The sequence below is a fragment of the Triticum urartu genome, chromosome 6A (assembly GCF_056163025.1).
Source record: "Triticum urartu cultivar PI428250 chromosome 6A, HENAU_Tu73, whole genome shotgun sequence".
Classification (NCBI taxonomy): domain Eukaryota; kingdom Viridiplantae; phylum Streptophyta; class Magnoliopsida; order Poales; family Poaceae; genus Triticum; species Triticum urartu.
In genome coordinates this window covers 242,705,641-242,719,878 of record NC_141878.1, presented here as the reverse complement: position 1 = coordinate 242,719,878, position 14,238 = coordinate 242,705,641, and the positions used below count along the sequence as shown (strand labels likewise).

Genomic DNA, 14,238 nt, shown 5'->3' with positions numbered 1-14,238 from the left:
TGGATATAAATGGTGCTGCTTAGTGTTATCTGAAGTGGTTGCCAATGAGTGCAAAATTTCAGAACAACTTGTGCATTCTGTACGTATTAGGAGTTTCGGGTTGTTATTTTGGTTGCGCTTTTATTGATTTTTTAAGGGTGCCAATTGCCATTTCCAACTAGCCTACGAAATTAATGAAGTGTTGTTGATGTTCTTGATTATCAGAGATGGGGGGAGGCCGCCACCACAGGCTACGATCTGCCACACCAGAGTACGACTTGGAGGGTTTCGAGTTCTTCATGATCATACTTGAGAATTCCTCCAAGAGGCGGGTATATAAAAGGAGAGATCTCCCCTTCACCCATCTCTTTATCATAACTCTGTTGTTTGCTACATCACTCCTTGAACCATGTTGCAGAGGCTGCCTGACACTTTTATGGAGATGATGGATGGCCATCGGCCAAAGAATGTGAAGCTGCGACAGGCCGGCAGCGGGCTTCGCAGGCTTTGGGACATGGAGGTGGTGATCATGAACGACCACATGTACCTGTGTCGTGGCTGGGAGCAGTTTGCCCATGCCTACGACCTAAGGCATGTGTACTTCCTTGTCTTCAGGTACGACGGTGACGCCATGCTCACCGTAAATGTGTTCAACACGACTTTGTGCCGCATATGCTACCAGGACGACGGCGATGCGAGTACGCTCTGCCTCTTCTTCCTCTCCATTTGGCTTTGTCTAACACTGATTGTTAAAAAAACTTTGTTGCATTTGGTCAGGCAATCGAAGCAGCGGCAGTGACTCTGGCTACAGCAAAAGCAGCTGCGAGTCGGGCTACAGCGAAAGCAGTAGCGAGGATGATCCAGAATGGATTTGGGAAGAAGAGGAGCAGAGTGGGGATGAGGAGGTGCAGCCTATTCTGTCTGACGATGACCTCACGATGGTGGTGACTGACGATGGCCAACCGATGGTGGTGGCTGACGATGGGCAAGAGTTGGTGGTGGCTGAGGATGACCTAGCGATGGTGCTGCCTGAAGATGGCCTCGCGATGGTGGTGGTGCTTGAAAATGACCTCACGATGGTGGTGGCGCCGGCGATCACACAGCCGGGCGACATGACCATGCCAATTGTGGTAGAAGACTACATCCCACTGCCTCACCGCTCTAGGCGCATCAGGTTGATGAAGGAGAAGGAGAAGAAGGAGGAGTGAACTAAGTCAGGTATGTCAGATCTCCAAACTGATCTATACTTAGCTTTGTTTCCTCCGAAATGACATAGGTTAGCTCCAAAATGACCAAGTTTACCTAGGTTAGCTCTAATATGATCCATTTTAGCTAGGTTAGCTCCAAAATGATCAATTTTACCTACGTTAGCTCAAAATGGCATAATTACTTATGTTAGCACAAAAATGACCTATACTTACCTTATTTTCCTCCAAATTGACATAATAAGCTTAGTTAGCTAAAAATGGCATAATTACTTATGTAAGCTCTAAAATGACACAAATAAGGAATAAGAAGAAGAAAAACAAGGAAGAGGAGAGAAATAAAGAATAGAAGAAGAAAGAGAAGAAAAACAAAGAATAAAAGAAGAAGAATGAGAAGGAAAAGGGTAAAAACCTTCTTCTTCTTCTTCTAGTCTTCTTCTTCTTCTTCTAGTCTTCTTCTTCTTCTTCTTCTAGACTTCTTCTTCTAGTCTTCTTCTTCTTCTTTTCCAAAATGACCTAAGTTAGCTCTAAGTTAGCTCTAATATGCTTAGTTACCTAGGTTAGCTCAATAAATACCTATACTTAGCTGCTTTAAATCAAAAATGGCATAATATGCTTAGCTCACTCAAAAATGGCATAATTAGCTAGGTTAGCTCCATTTTACCTAAGTATGCTTACTTCTTCTTCTTCTTCTAGTCTTCTTCTTCTAACTTTCTTGTTTCCCATTTTCCAGATTTCATTTATTTCACAGAAGCTTGCATGGATGGAGTGCTTCTTTTCCCTTTCTACTTTTCTTTTGTATCGATGAACAATGTGGAACTTGTTATATGGTTGGATGGATAGATGTTGGATGAACAATGTGAAACTATTGTAATATGTATGGATGGAACTATGTGTTGGTTATGAATGTATATATGATGAAACTTGTGTGTTGGATATGTCTGCTGTGAAATTTGTGTGTTGAAACTTGTGTGTTGAAATTGAATGTAATTTAAGAAAAAACAGGGGATATACAAGCTCTTTGCCGTCTGCTGGAAGACGGCAAAGAGCTTTGCCATAAGCTAGCAGACGGCAAAGCTGCCACATGGCAGCTACCTGTGCAACCTGGGGGTTGACCTATTTGGTTACTTTGCCACCCGCTGGCAGACGACAAAGGTGCAATGGTCTTTGTCGTCCAGGTCCTTTGTCGTCCGCTGGTGGACGGCAAAGACTATTTCATCTTTGTCGTCCATTAGCAAACAGCAAAGAGCTCTTCACAGTAGCCAATTCAGCCGGACCTATTGCCGTCTGCTGACGGACGACAAAGGCCTTTGCCATCAGCCATGGCAGACCGCAAAGGCCTTGTATGTGTCGGATTGAAATGTTTTGCTCATGTGTATGCGGTGAGTGTTAGCAATCATAGAAGACAATATGATGGTTGAGTATGTGGACTTGCCTAAAGACTCTGATACGTGACCCTTCCTGAAAAGATGATGAATTGTAGTTGCAAAGTTGACTGAGAACATAGTTTGTTGGTTTCCAATAGAATTTATGCTTTATACTTCGACGATGTGATGAATTGCTATTTGTTCATGAGAAGTCTATGATAAAAGTTTTATGTCAAAGTTTGTTGTTGTTATAATAATTCACATGATGCTTCTATGTCCGTCCGTATTTTGTTTTTATCGACACCTCTCTCTCTAAGCATCTGGACATGTTTTACGATTTCGGTTTTTGCTTGAGGACAAGTGAAGCTTCGGGGAGTTGATACATCCATTTTGAATCATGTTTACATACTGTTATTTAGAATGTTCTTATGCATAATAATGATTTTTGGAGTAATTCTAATGCCCTTTCTCTCATTATTTGCAAGGTACACACAAAGAGGGAGAATTTCAGAATTCCGGACCTGGAAAGTCTACGTCAAGCTACCTATTCTGCACAACTCCAAATGAGCCGAAAATTCACGAGGAATTTTTATGGAATAAATAAGAAATACTGGAGCAAATAACTATCAGAGGGGGGCCACCTGGTGAGCACAAGACACCAGGGCGTGCCTGGGCCCCAGGCGTGCCCTGGTGGGTTGTGCTCAGCCCAGCCCACCTCCGGTGCCCATCTTCTGGTATATAAGTCATTTTGACCTAGAAAAAATAAGGGGATGGGACAAAGTGCCTCCGTCTCGAGGCGGAACTTGGGCAGGAGCACTTTTGCCCTTCGGCGGAGCGATTCCTCCGGGGAACTTCCCTCCCAGAGGGGGAAATCATCGTCATTATCATCACCAACAACTCTCCCATCTTGGGGAGGGAAATCTCCATCAAAAACTTCAATAGCACCATCTCCTGCCCAAGGGAATGCATTGTTTGGGCGGAGTTAGTTTTGTTCTTGAGGTCACGGGAGAAATCTTATTACAAGTAATCATGTGAACTTGATATGTATTTGATATTTTGAAGCTATGTATGTTCTGATTCCCTTAGTGGTGTCATGTGAACTTCTCCATATTTGGGACTAACGGAATGCATTGTGGAGTAGTTATTAGATGAGGGGTTGCGATAGTGACAAAAGCTTAAACCCTAGTTTATGCGCTATTCCATAAGGGACCGATTGGATCCAAAAGTTTAATGCTATGATTATAATTTATTCTTAATACTTTTCTCACAGTTGTGGATGCTTGCGAGGGGGTTAATAATAAGTAAGAGGTTTGTTCCAGTAAGAACAGCACCTAAGCACCGATCCACCCACATATCAAATTATTAAAGTAGCGAAGACAAATCAAACCAACATCATGAAAGTGACTAGATGAAATTCCCGTGTACCCTCAAGAACACTTTGCTTATCATAAGAGGCCGTTTTGGCCTGTCCTTTGACTCAAAAGGATTGGGCTACCTTGCTGCAGTTTTGTTACTATTATCATTGCCTGCTTATTACAAATTATCTTGCTATCAAACTACTCGCTACTTACAATTTCAGTGCTTGCAGACATTACCTTGCTGAAAACCACTTGTCATTTCCTTTTGCTCCTCGTTGGGTTCGACACTCTTACTTACCGAAAGGACTACGATTGATCCCCTATACTTGTGGGACATCAATCCCCCCTCCGGCATGGTGCCAGAGAAGGTCCCTAGATGGGATCTCACGGTTACAGAAGGTTGCGGTGGTGGAGAAGTGTTTTCATGGATGCCTTTGGTGGTTTGGGATATTTGGGAATATATAGGCGAAAGAATTAGGTCGGTGGAGTCACGGGGGTCCACAAGGGTGGTGGCGCGCCCTCCATCCTTGTGGCTGCCTCATGGCTCCTCCGACTTGATCTCCAAGTCTCCTGGTTGTCTTCTGGTCCAAGAAAAATCATCGCGAAAGTTTCATTCCGTTTGGACTTCGTTTGGTATTCCTTTTCTACGAAACTCAAAAACAACGAAAAACAGGAACTGGCACTTGGCTCTAGGTTAATAGGTTAGTCCCAAGAATAATATAAAATAGCATATTAATGCATATAAAACATCCAAAACAGATAATATAATAGCATGGAACAATAAAAAATTATAGATACATTGGAGACATATCACTTCTCAATTTCAGTTTCGTCCTCAACATCATCAACTCGTGCTTGCTGCTCCGGCGAAGAATTTCCTCCATTTTTCTTGCTTGTTGCTCCATCAGTTTCATCCTCAACATCATCACTTCTATCTTTGCTTGCTAGTTGCTCGCTCTATTGCCATGCCGCGATACCTACCACTTGCTATATCATGCCTCCCATATTGCCATGTCAAGCCTCTAACCCAGCTTTCCTAGCAAACCGTTGTTTGGCTATGTTACCGCTTTGTTCAGCCCCTCTTATAGCATTGCTAGTTGCAGGTGAAGATGAAGTTTGTTCCATGTTGGAACAGGGATATGTTGTGATATCACAATATCTCTTATGTTAATTAATGCATCTATATACTTGGTAAAGGGTGGAAGGCTCGGCCTTATGCCTGGTGTTTTGTTCCACTCTTGCCGCTCTAGTTTCCGTCATACCGGTGTTATGTTCCTTCATTTTGCGTTCCTTACACGGTTGGGTGTTATGGGGACCCCTTGACAGTTCGCTTTGAATAAAACTCCTCCAGCAAGGCCCAACCATTTGCCTCACCACCACCAACTTTTCCCTTGGGAGTCGCACTCCCGAGGGTCATCTTTATTTTAACCCCCCCCCCCGTGCCAGTGCTTGTCTAAGTGTTGGTCCGAACCAGAGCTCCTTCCAGCGCCACCTCTGGGAAACTTGAGGGTTGGTTTTAGTTGTATGGATTGCTCATCCGGTGTGCCCTGAGAACGAGATATTTGTAGCTCCTATCGGGATTTGTCGGCACATTCGGGCGGCTTTGCTTGTATTGTTTTACCATTGTCTAATTGTCTTGTAACCGGGATTACGAGCCTGATCGGGTCTTCCTGGGAGAAGGAATATCCTTCGTTGACCGTGAGAGCTTGTGATGGGCTAAGTTGGGACACCCCTGCAGGGTTTTGAACTTTCGAAAGTCATGCTCGCGGTTATGGGCAGATGGGAATTTGTTAATATCCGGTTGTAGAGAACTTGACACTTAACTTTAACTAAAATACATCAACTACGTGTGTAGCCGTGATGGTCTCTTTCCGGCGGAGTCCGGGAAGTGAACACGGTTTTGGAGTTATGTTTGAACGTAAGTAGTTTCAGGAACACTTCTCGATCACTTCTAGTTCACGACCGTGCTTTGCTTCTCTTCTTGCTCTCTTTTGCGTAAGTTAGCCACCATATATGCTAGTGCTTGCTGCAGATCCACCTCACTACCTTTTCCTACCCATTAAGCTTAAATAGTCTTGACAGCGAGGGTGTGAGATTGTTGAGTCCCCATGACTCACAGATTACCTCCAAAACCAGTTGCAGGTGTCATTGATACCAATGCACATGACGCAGTTGAGCTCAAGTGGGAGCTCGATGAAGATCATGTTCATTGGGTTGTTTTCGTTTCCTTTCGATCAGTAGTGGAGCCCAGTTGGGGTGATCGGGGACCTAACAATAGGGGTGGTCTTTCTTTATTTTGTGTGAAGTGGCGATTGTAAGCCAACTCTTTGTCCTTTCTTATTCAATACATGGGATGTGTAAAGATTACCCCTCTTGCGACATGCCTACTATGCGGGTATGCCTCTAAGTCCTGCTCCGACACGTGGGAGATATAGCCGCATCTTGGGTGTTACAAGTTGGTATCAGAACCGTCCCCGACTTAGGAGCCCCCTGCTTGATCGAATCATTGGCGTTGTTGAATCTAGAAAAATGTTTTGAGTCTTATAGGATTATATATATCGGAGAGTAGGATTATTTTTACTCCTCAGTCCCTTCGTCGCTCTGGTGAGGCCTCCTGACGTTGAGTTTTGACTATTCTCTCCTCAAATTTCACTAATTTTTTTTAGGATCACGCGGGTATCTTGGAATCGTTCCGATGGTTTTGTGACGAGAACATTGTTCTTGGTGCCTCCTGACATTTAGGGGTTGTGGCAGTGTCCCGGGGAGTTGAGCTCCGAGGTGTTGTCGTCACAATTTTATCGTTGCAATTCTGGAATACCTGAGTTTGCCGACATCAAAAATCTCTTTTATGTAGTTGTTGGTGAGATAACCTCGACGCCACCCAGTACTGGGGCGGGAGTTTGGGAGTATTGCCATAACTCATATAACGGATGCTTTTCAAAGGTTGATGTAAATGATTTCCGAAGGTTTCTTGGTTATGTGTTGAAGGATGGATACAGCTGGATGTAGGATTTGCTAGTTTTGGGTGAGATATTATGCTTCCCCTGTATCCCCAACACCTGATTGCATAACCAGAAAGTTTTGGGAGTTTATGAGTGGGAATTCAAGTAGCTCCGAGGATATCTTTCTGACAGATGCATGATATGAGATTGGGGTTTGACGTCTAGTGGTCCGCCTATCCACGGTTGGTTTTACAGTGGTCTCGTTGTGTCTTAAAGAGTCCTTGGCTATGCTGACTCGGGGATGCTTCGTATGTCATGTGCACTGCCTTGTACATGATGGTGTTGTACGATCGAGCCCGTGTGGGCCCCACCACGAAAACTTTGGACGAAATCTCTATCATATGTTTGTTCCGGCTTATTCTGTGAGTCAAATCCTTTGTTTTTGTTTTCAGTTGTGGTATTCGAGTTGCTTCGAAGTCAAGTGTTGATTCCATACCTTTTCTAAGCAGTGTTCTCATATTTCTATGTGAATACTAATCCTTCATGATAATCGAGATTGTCATGTCAATCCTTTTCAACCGGCGTGTTTCTCTTCAAGTTAATTCAATCCCTTCAACATTTGCAAGATCAATGCTCAGTTATTCACAACGGTGTTTGTTTCATCTGTCCTAACTTGTCTTTGTTTTCCCGCCCTCCCACCCTTCTTCTTCAACGACTCAGATTTCTTAATCATGTATCCCTTTTATTGATGTGAAGTTTCTTCATTCTTTCCGTCAATATTCTTATCCGGTGATTCTCAGGAAGATACTAACGAAGCTTCAAGTTCACCATTCTTCGTTCTTTTTTTCTTCTCCGGTGGTTTCAATTCAAGCTTTCGGTGTTGATCATTCCTGTCCTTATTTCAAATATCTTCTCATGTCGGTGCACCTCTTAATCATTCACCTCCCGCTATACATTTGTTCCGGAGTGCCGAAGATAGCTCAGAAGATTCGTGTTTCCACTTTGTTTTCGTTCAAGCTCTTTCGAGGATGTTATCTCTTTCAAGCCATTTAATTCAACCGATGTTATCTCCTTTTCAAGTAATTGTTCAATGGTGTTTTCTTTTGAGTGGGACCTAACCCACAGGTCTTTTCCCAGGATCTTACCTGACTCTTCTAATTCTCCCGGAGCTTCTCAAATTCATCTCAAAGTTCGACGTTAGTATGATTTGTCATCAGTCAAAAGTCTTTCTCCAAGATCTTTCAAATTATTTTCGTTGTTGATTCAACCTTTATATTCTTCATTATCCCGGAGTATCTCAACAATCCATGGTGATGCTTCTCATCGTCATTATCAACACTTGAAGACCGTAGATGATTTTTTCTCTCAATCTTGTTCCGTTCTATCAACGATTCGTGATTCTAGCTTGTTGCCATCCTCTCATAATTGTTTTCGATTGTGAGAATTCTTTTCACCCATCCGGGGCAATTCTAGATTCTTTTCAGTTTGATTCTCCGGAAGCCATCATTTCGGGCTTATACATTCTCAGCTTTCAGTTCTCGTTCTCCAAATCTTATTGGTGCTTCATTCAAATATTATATATTCAGCTCATGATCTCTTCGTTCTCTTGTACTCCCTCTATAAACTAATATAAGAGCGTTTAGATCAATATTTTAGTACTCTAAACGCTCTTATATTAGTTTACGGAGGGAGTATCTAAATTCCCTCAAGTATCTTCATTCATTCTCTAATCCTTCCCAGTGTTTCTTCATCTTTAATTCGTTCATTTCCAACTCTTATGGTGGTTCTTTCAAGATTCTTCTTCCTTCGTTTATCATATTAGTTCATTCGTTGTTTCCAGACCCTTCCGGTGGTTCGTTGAAGACTTATCAAGTTGCGCTATATCTATCTTCATCTTTTCCACGAGAATAATTTGTATGCAATCCATTGCTTGTCATCAATTTAAATTGGTGAAGGATAAGCATAATATAATTCTTATTCTTGTTTCACCCAAATGATTAATTCTTTATTCCAGAGGTTCATCAAATTCTCATTTTCAATTGTTCGTCTTTCTTTTCCCAGAGTTCCAAGATCTCTCAATTATATCATCTCGAAGATCCATCTAAATCATTGCAAGGCTTCAATCTTATTCTTTTCATCCTTCATTTCGTTTGATCATTCTTTTATTACCGGAGTTCTTCACTGAGGCTCTACATGATGGTTCATCAAAGATTTAATTCCTTCTCGAAGTGCTCATCAAGATTCTTTTCAGAGGAGCTCAAGCATTCTTCATCTCGCATTCCGAAGTGCAATTCTTTCTACCATATCATTGGAGGTGGTATTATGTCATTCTTGATAATTTGAGTTCATGTGTCATGATTCACATGTTGTTAAGAATGAGGTATTTTCAATCCATCAATCTCTTATTTGGAATTATCTAGGGTTATATTTCACTTAAAGCTTTCCCTAAGGATTGTTGCTATTTATGGTGCTTATAAATGATCCAAGTTTTTCTCCTATCCTCTCGGCGAAAGGAGTTGTCATCTCTTTGTTGATATCAATCCAACCTATTGTTTTTCGTGAGTGGCGTAATTTCACCTCAAGATTTTGAGGTGTTATCGATAAGCCCACTTCAAGCTTATCCTTTTTCGTTGTTGATAGTCCAACAACTCCGTTCTAGCATTTGTTGTAAGCGTGCTCTACCAAGATCTTGTTTTCTCCTCCGTTCATTCCATTCCATCCTATCATTTCTTCCGGAGGAATTGTGATGTTGCTCTCTTCAACCCATATCCTTGTTTTGTCATGATCATTTTCTTTCCTTTGCTTATCCATTTAACCGGAGTGTCATGCCCTCTTTTCATGTTCTTCCCATTCTGTCAAGTTTGGCTCCATTCTCAACCGGAGTGCCGTCTGAAATCGTCCTTACCCATTGTGTCATTCTTTCAATAGTTCCGGAGGCAGTGTGTTGTTGATTTCATCAAGTATCATCCAATCTTCCCAAGTTCATATTCAATTCTTTTCATTTACAGGCGGCGTGTTGTCCTATTGTATCATTCTTATTCCTTCTATATCTTGTTTTAACAGGAATGTTGTCATTTTTGATCCTTATCATTCCTTCTGCATCTCGTTTCTACCGGAGTGCTTGCATGTACGTCTTGTCCATTGCACCCTTTTCTTACGTCTTTCAACCTACAAGGTTCTAGTAATGTTCCTTGTTCCTCTTTTCTAACGGAGTGTTTTCAACCTCATCCATCTTCGTTGTATTCTTTTCTCGAAATTTGTTCAACCTCTCAAGGTTCCTTTGGCTTCACTAATTTGTCAAAGAAGCAACTTAGTTTTACCCCTTATATTTTCCTCTGGTGCCATCCTAGATCTCGCGACGAGATCCTCTCGTAATGGTGGAGTGTTGTAATGCCCCGAGACTGTTGCGCCAGGTGTCTTCCAGTTATTCGCTGTTGTTGCCTTGTCATTTCCTTGCATGTTGCATCTTGCCATGTCATCATGTGCATTGCATCATCATGTTTTCAAAACTTGCATCCGTCCGGTTTTCTCAGTTCTTTCCGTTGTCCGTTCGGAGCCCAGACACACTTGCACGCGCCCGTGGCATGTCCGAAATATTATTTTATAAGTGGCCGGAAAATGTTCTCGGAATGGGTTGAAAGTTGGCATGCGGTGTTGTTATGTTGTCAGTAGGCCGCCTATCAATTTTCGTCGCATTCGGAGCTCGTTTGATAGCCCAACCGTTAAACATATAGCAGCATTATAGCCGGTCTAACGTCGGACGTTTTTGGTCTCCCGAAACCTTGCCGGGCCTCTCTCCTCTCTTCTCAGCCCATCTCTCTCTAGCACAACCCCTCCTGTTTAGCCCAGCGATGCAGCAGATTCAGCCCGATGCATGTTTTTTTCCTGGCTGTGAATTTGCCTAATTTTTCGAGAGAATGTCAATTTTGCAGTAAAGCCCCTCTTGTTCATGCATTTAATAACTCCACAACCGTCCATCGGAATTAAACAAACTCAATATGTAAAGTTCTTAGAATTTTGTGTAGATTAATAATTTCCAACTTTCATGCATGTTAAAAATGTTTAAAAGGCTATTTGTGTAATTTTTCTCATATGCCATGTTAAAATGATTTGTTTCATAACTATTTAAACGTGGCTCGGTTTTTAATAAACTTTATATGTAAATGGGGTAGAAAAATGACTAGTTTAACATGGTGGCTTTACTTTGCATGTTTAATAAATCTAAAATTGTGTTTATGGCAGAACAGTACCAAATTATTAATAAGCACATGAGGATTTTTCGGACTTGTTGCTTGTTGTTCCAGCCTCATTTAAACTTGCCTAAATAGATAGTTTCTTTATGATTCACTCCATGTCATGTTAATGAACATTTAATATTGTTAGTTACATAAACGAGATCAAACTAAATAACTCGAATGTGGTGTTCCATCAATATGCAACTCGTTGCATATTGAGCTCCACTTAATTTGTAGGATTGTTTGTGCACTTTGCCATGCCATGCTTCTTTAAATCGGACATGCATCATACTTGATTGTGCATCATGCCATGATTATGTGATGGTTGTTTACTATGTTGTTTGCTTCTTTTCGGTGTTGCTTCTTCGGGTTAGTTCCGATAACGTCGCATTTGTGAGGATCCGTTCGACTACGTCCATTTGTCTTCTTCATGGACTCGTTCTTCTTCCTTCCGGGATCTCAGGAAAGATGACCATACCCTCGAAATCACTTCTATACTTGCTTGCTAGTTGCTCGCTCTATTGCTATGCCGCGATACCTACCAGTTGCTATATCATGCCTCCCATTTTGCCATGTCAAGCCTCTAACCCACCTTTCCTAGCAAACCGTTGTTTGGCTATGTTACCGCTTTGCTCAGCCCCTCTTATAGCATTGCTAGTTGGAGGTGAAGATGATGTTTGTTCCATGTTGGAACATGGATATGTTGGGATATCACAATATCTTTTATGTTAATTAATGCATCTATATACTTGGTAAAGTGTGGAAGGCTCGGCCTTATGCCTGGTGTTTTGTTCCACTCTTGCCGTGTAACTCCCTCGATGCGGCTATATCTCCTAGGTGTCGAAGCACGAGTTAGAGGCATAACTGCATTGAAAGCAATGTCGCAAGTAAGGTAATATTCACAACAACCCATGTAAATAGATAATAGGGGAAAAGGTACATAGTTGGCTTACACTCGCCACGTCAAACAAATACATAAATAGCATTACAATCATCCAATACACTCATGGTCCGACTACGGCACCAAAATAAAATATCAACCCCAATATGCGACACGGCCCCGATCGCCCCAACTGTGCACCACTACTGATCATCAGGGAAAGACACATAGTAACGGCGTGAGTCTTCGTCGAACTCCCACTTGAGCTCAAGCGCATCATCTGGAACGGAATCATCGGTCCCTGCATCTGGTTTGGAAGTAATCTGTGAGTCACGGGGACTCAGCAATCTCGCACCCTCGCGATCAAGACTATTTAAGCTTATAGGTAAAGGCAAGGTAATATGTGGAGCTGCAGCAAGCGACTAGCATATATGGTGGCTAACATGTTCGCAAAAGAGAGCGAGAAGAGAAGGCAAAGCACGAACGAAGAACTAAAGAACAACCTACGTCAAACATTACTCCAACACCGTGTTCACTTCCCGGACTCCGCCGAGAAGAGACCATCACGGTTACACATGTAGTTGATTCATTTTAATTAAGTTAAGGTTCATGTTATCTACAACCGGACATTAACAAATTCCCATCTGCCCATAACCGCGGGCACGGCTTTTGAAAGTTCAAATCCCTGCAGGGGAGTCCCAACTTAGCCCATCACAAGCTCTCACGGTCAACAAAGGATATTCCTTCTCCCGAGACATTCCGATCAGACTCGGCATCCCGGTTCTACAAGAAATCCTCGACAAGGGTAAAACTAAACCAGCAACACCGCCCAAATATGCCGACAAATCCCGATAGGAGCTGCACATATCTCGTTCTCAGGGCACACCAGATTTTCCAAGGTACGGGTAGGCCAGCCCAGAGTTTCCCCTGGTGGCCACCGGCAGCTGACAGGTTGGACCAACACTCAGAGGAGCACTGGCTCGGGGGTTTAAATAAAGATGACCCTTGAGTCCGCGGAACCCAAGGGAAAAAGAGGCTAGGTGGCGAATGGTAAAACAAAAGTTGGGCATTGCTGGAAGAGTTTATTCAAGGCGAACTGTCAAGGGGTTCCCATTATCACCCAACCGCGTAAGGAATGCAAAATCCGGGAAACATAACACCGATATGATGGAAACTAGGGCGGCAAGAGTGGAACAAAACACTAGGCAAAAGGCCGAGCCTTCCACCCTTTACCAAGTATATAGATGCATTAAGATAACAAGATAATATAGTGATATCCCAACAATAAAACAATGTTCCAACAAGGAACGATCTCCAATCTTCACCTGCAACTAGCAACGCTATAAGAGGGGCTGAGCAGAGCGGTAACATAGCCAATCAATGGTTGCCTAGGAGATGGAGGGTTAGAGGTTTGACATGGCAATTTGGGAGGGATGATAAGCAAGTGGTAGGCATCGTAGCATAGGCATAGCAAAAGAGCGAGCATCTAGCAAGCAAAGATAGAAGTGATTTCGAGGGTATGATCATCTTGCCTGCAAAGTTGTCAGAGTTGACTTGATCCTCGTAAGCACACTCAATGGGCTCCTCGTTAGAGAACTCGTCTCCGGCTCTACCCAAACAAGACAAACAAGAAAAAGGAACACAATCAACCACGTGCAAAACTCAAACAACATGATGCGAACATGGTATGCTATGCGGGATGCGATATGTGATGCATATGCAAGATTTGACAAGGAATGATTGAACCTGTCCTCAACTTGGAAATCCAAGAGTGCCACTGGAAAGGTGAGGTGATTTCGGTTGAAAACGATATAAAGATCACCGGAATCGGATGCACGGTTTGGAAATGGCAAGCAAAACAAATATGGCACCGGTCTGCGATAAACAACAAGTAGCCATCTAAAATCATCAAGATAATCATGCTATAGCACACAAACATGACAACAAAATACATGGCAGGAATCCACTCATGATGCTTGACAAAAGATGAACACTGAGCTATGGCCAATTCATCCATTAACACATTCAAACAAGCATGGCAAAAATGCAAATGGTAAACAGGTTTCAGACTTAGTGAAATTAACACAAGTCTGGAATTTAACATCAGGTAGCACACTTTGGAGCATGAAAACTATATGCTACAGGAACTTAACATGGCAAAGCAAGGCATGGAATGGAGCTACTTAAGGCACTTAAAAAAAGTCCCTTAGTGACGTTGAGCCAAAAGGGATCAGGAAAAACAATTGCAAGCATGTGAACATGGCAAAAACAT

The 14,238-nt window shown here is 42.5% G+C and overlaps 1 protein-coding gene across 1 annotated transcript; it reads left to right on the top strand.

The window, feature by feature from the left end:
* Window positions 1-206: 206 nt before the first annotated feature.
* Window positions 207-1,187, top strand: LOC147964885 (uncharacterized). Its single transcript, XM_087527094.1, has 3 exons — window positions 207-311; window positions 398-677; window positions 757-1,187. Exons 1-3 carry the CDS (start codon window positions 207-209, stop codon window positions 1,185-1,187), a joined length of 816 nt encoding a protein of 271 aa, XP_087383220.1.
* Window positions 1,188-14,238: the final 13,051 nt, after the last annotated feature.

Excerpts from the sequence above, each read along its gene's own strand:
- LOC147964885 (XM_087527094.1), top strand. The coding sequence starts at position 207 with ATGGGGGGAGGCCGCCACCACAGGCTACGATCTGCCACACCAGAGTAC. Across the intron at positions 312-397 it reads AGAATTCCTCCAAGAGGCGG|AGGCTGCCTGACACTTTTAT; the intron begins GTATATAAAAGG and ends ACCATGTTGCAG. Across the intron at positions 678-756 it reads CCAGGACGACGGCGATGCGA|GCAATCGAAGCAGCGGCAGT; the intron begins GTACGCTCTGCC and ends GCATTTGGTCAG.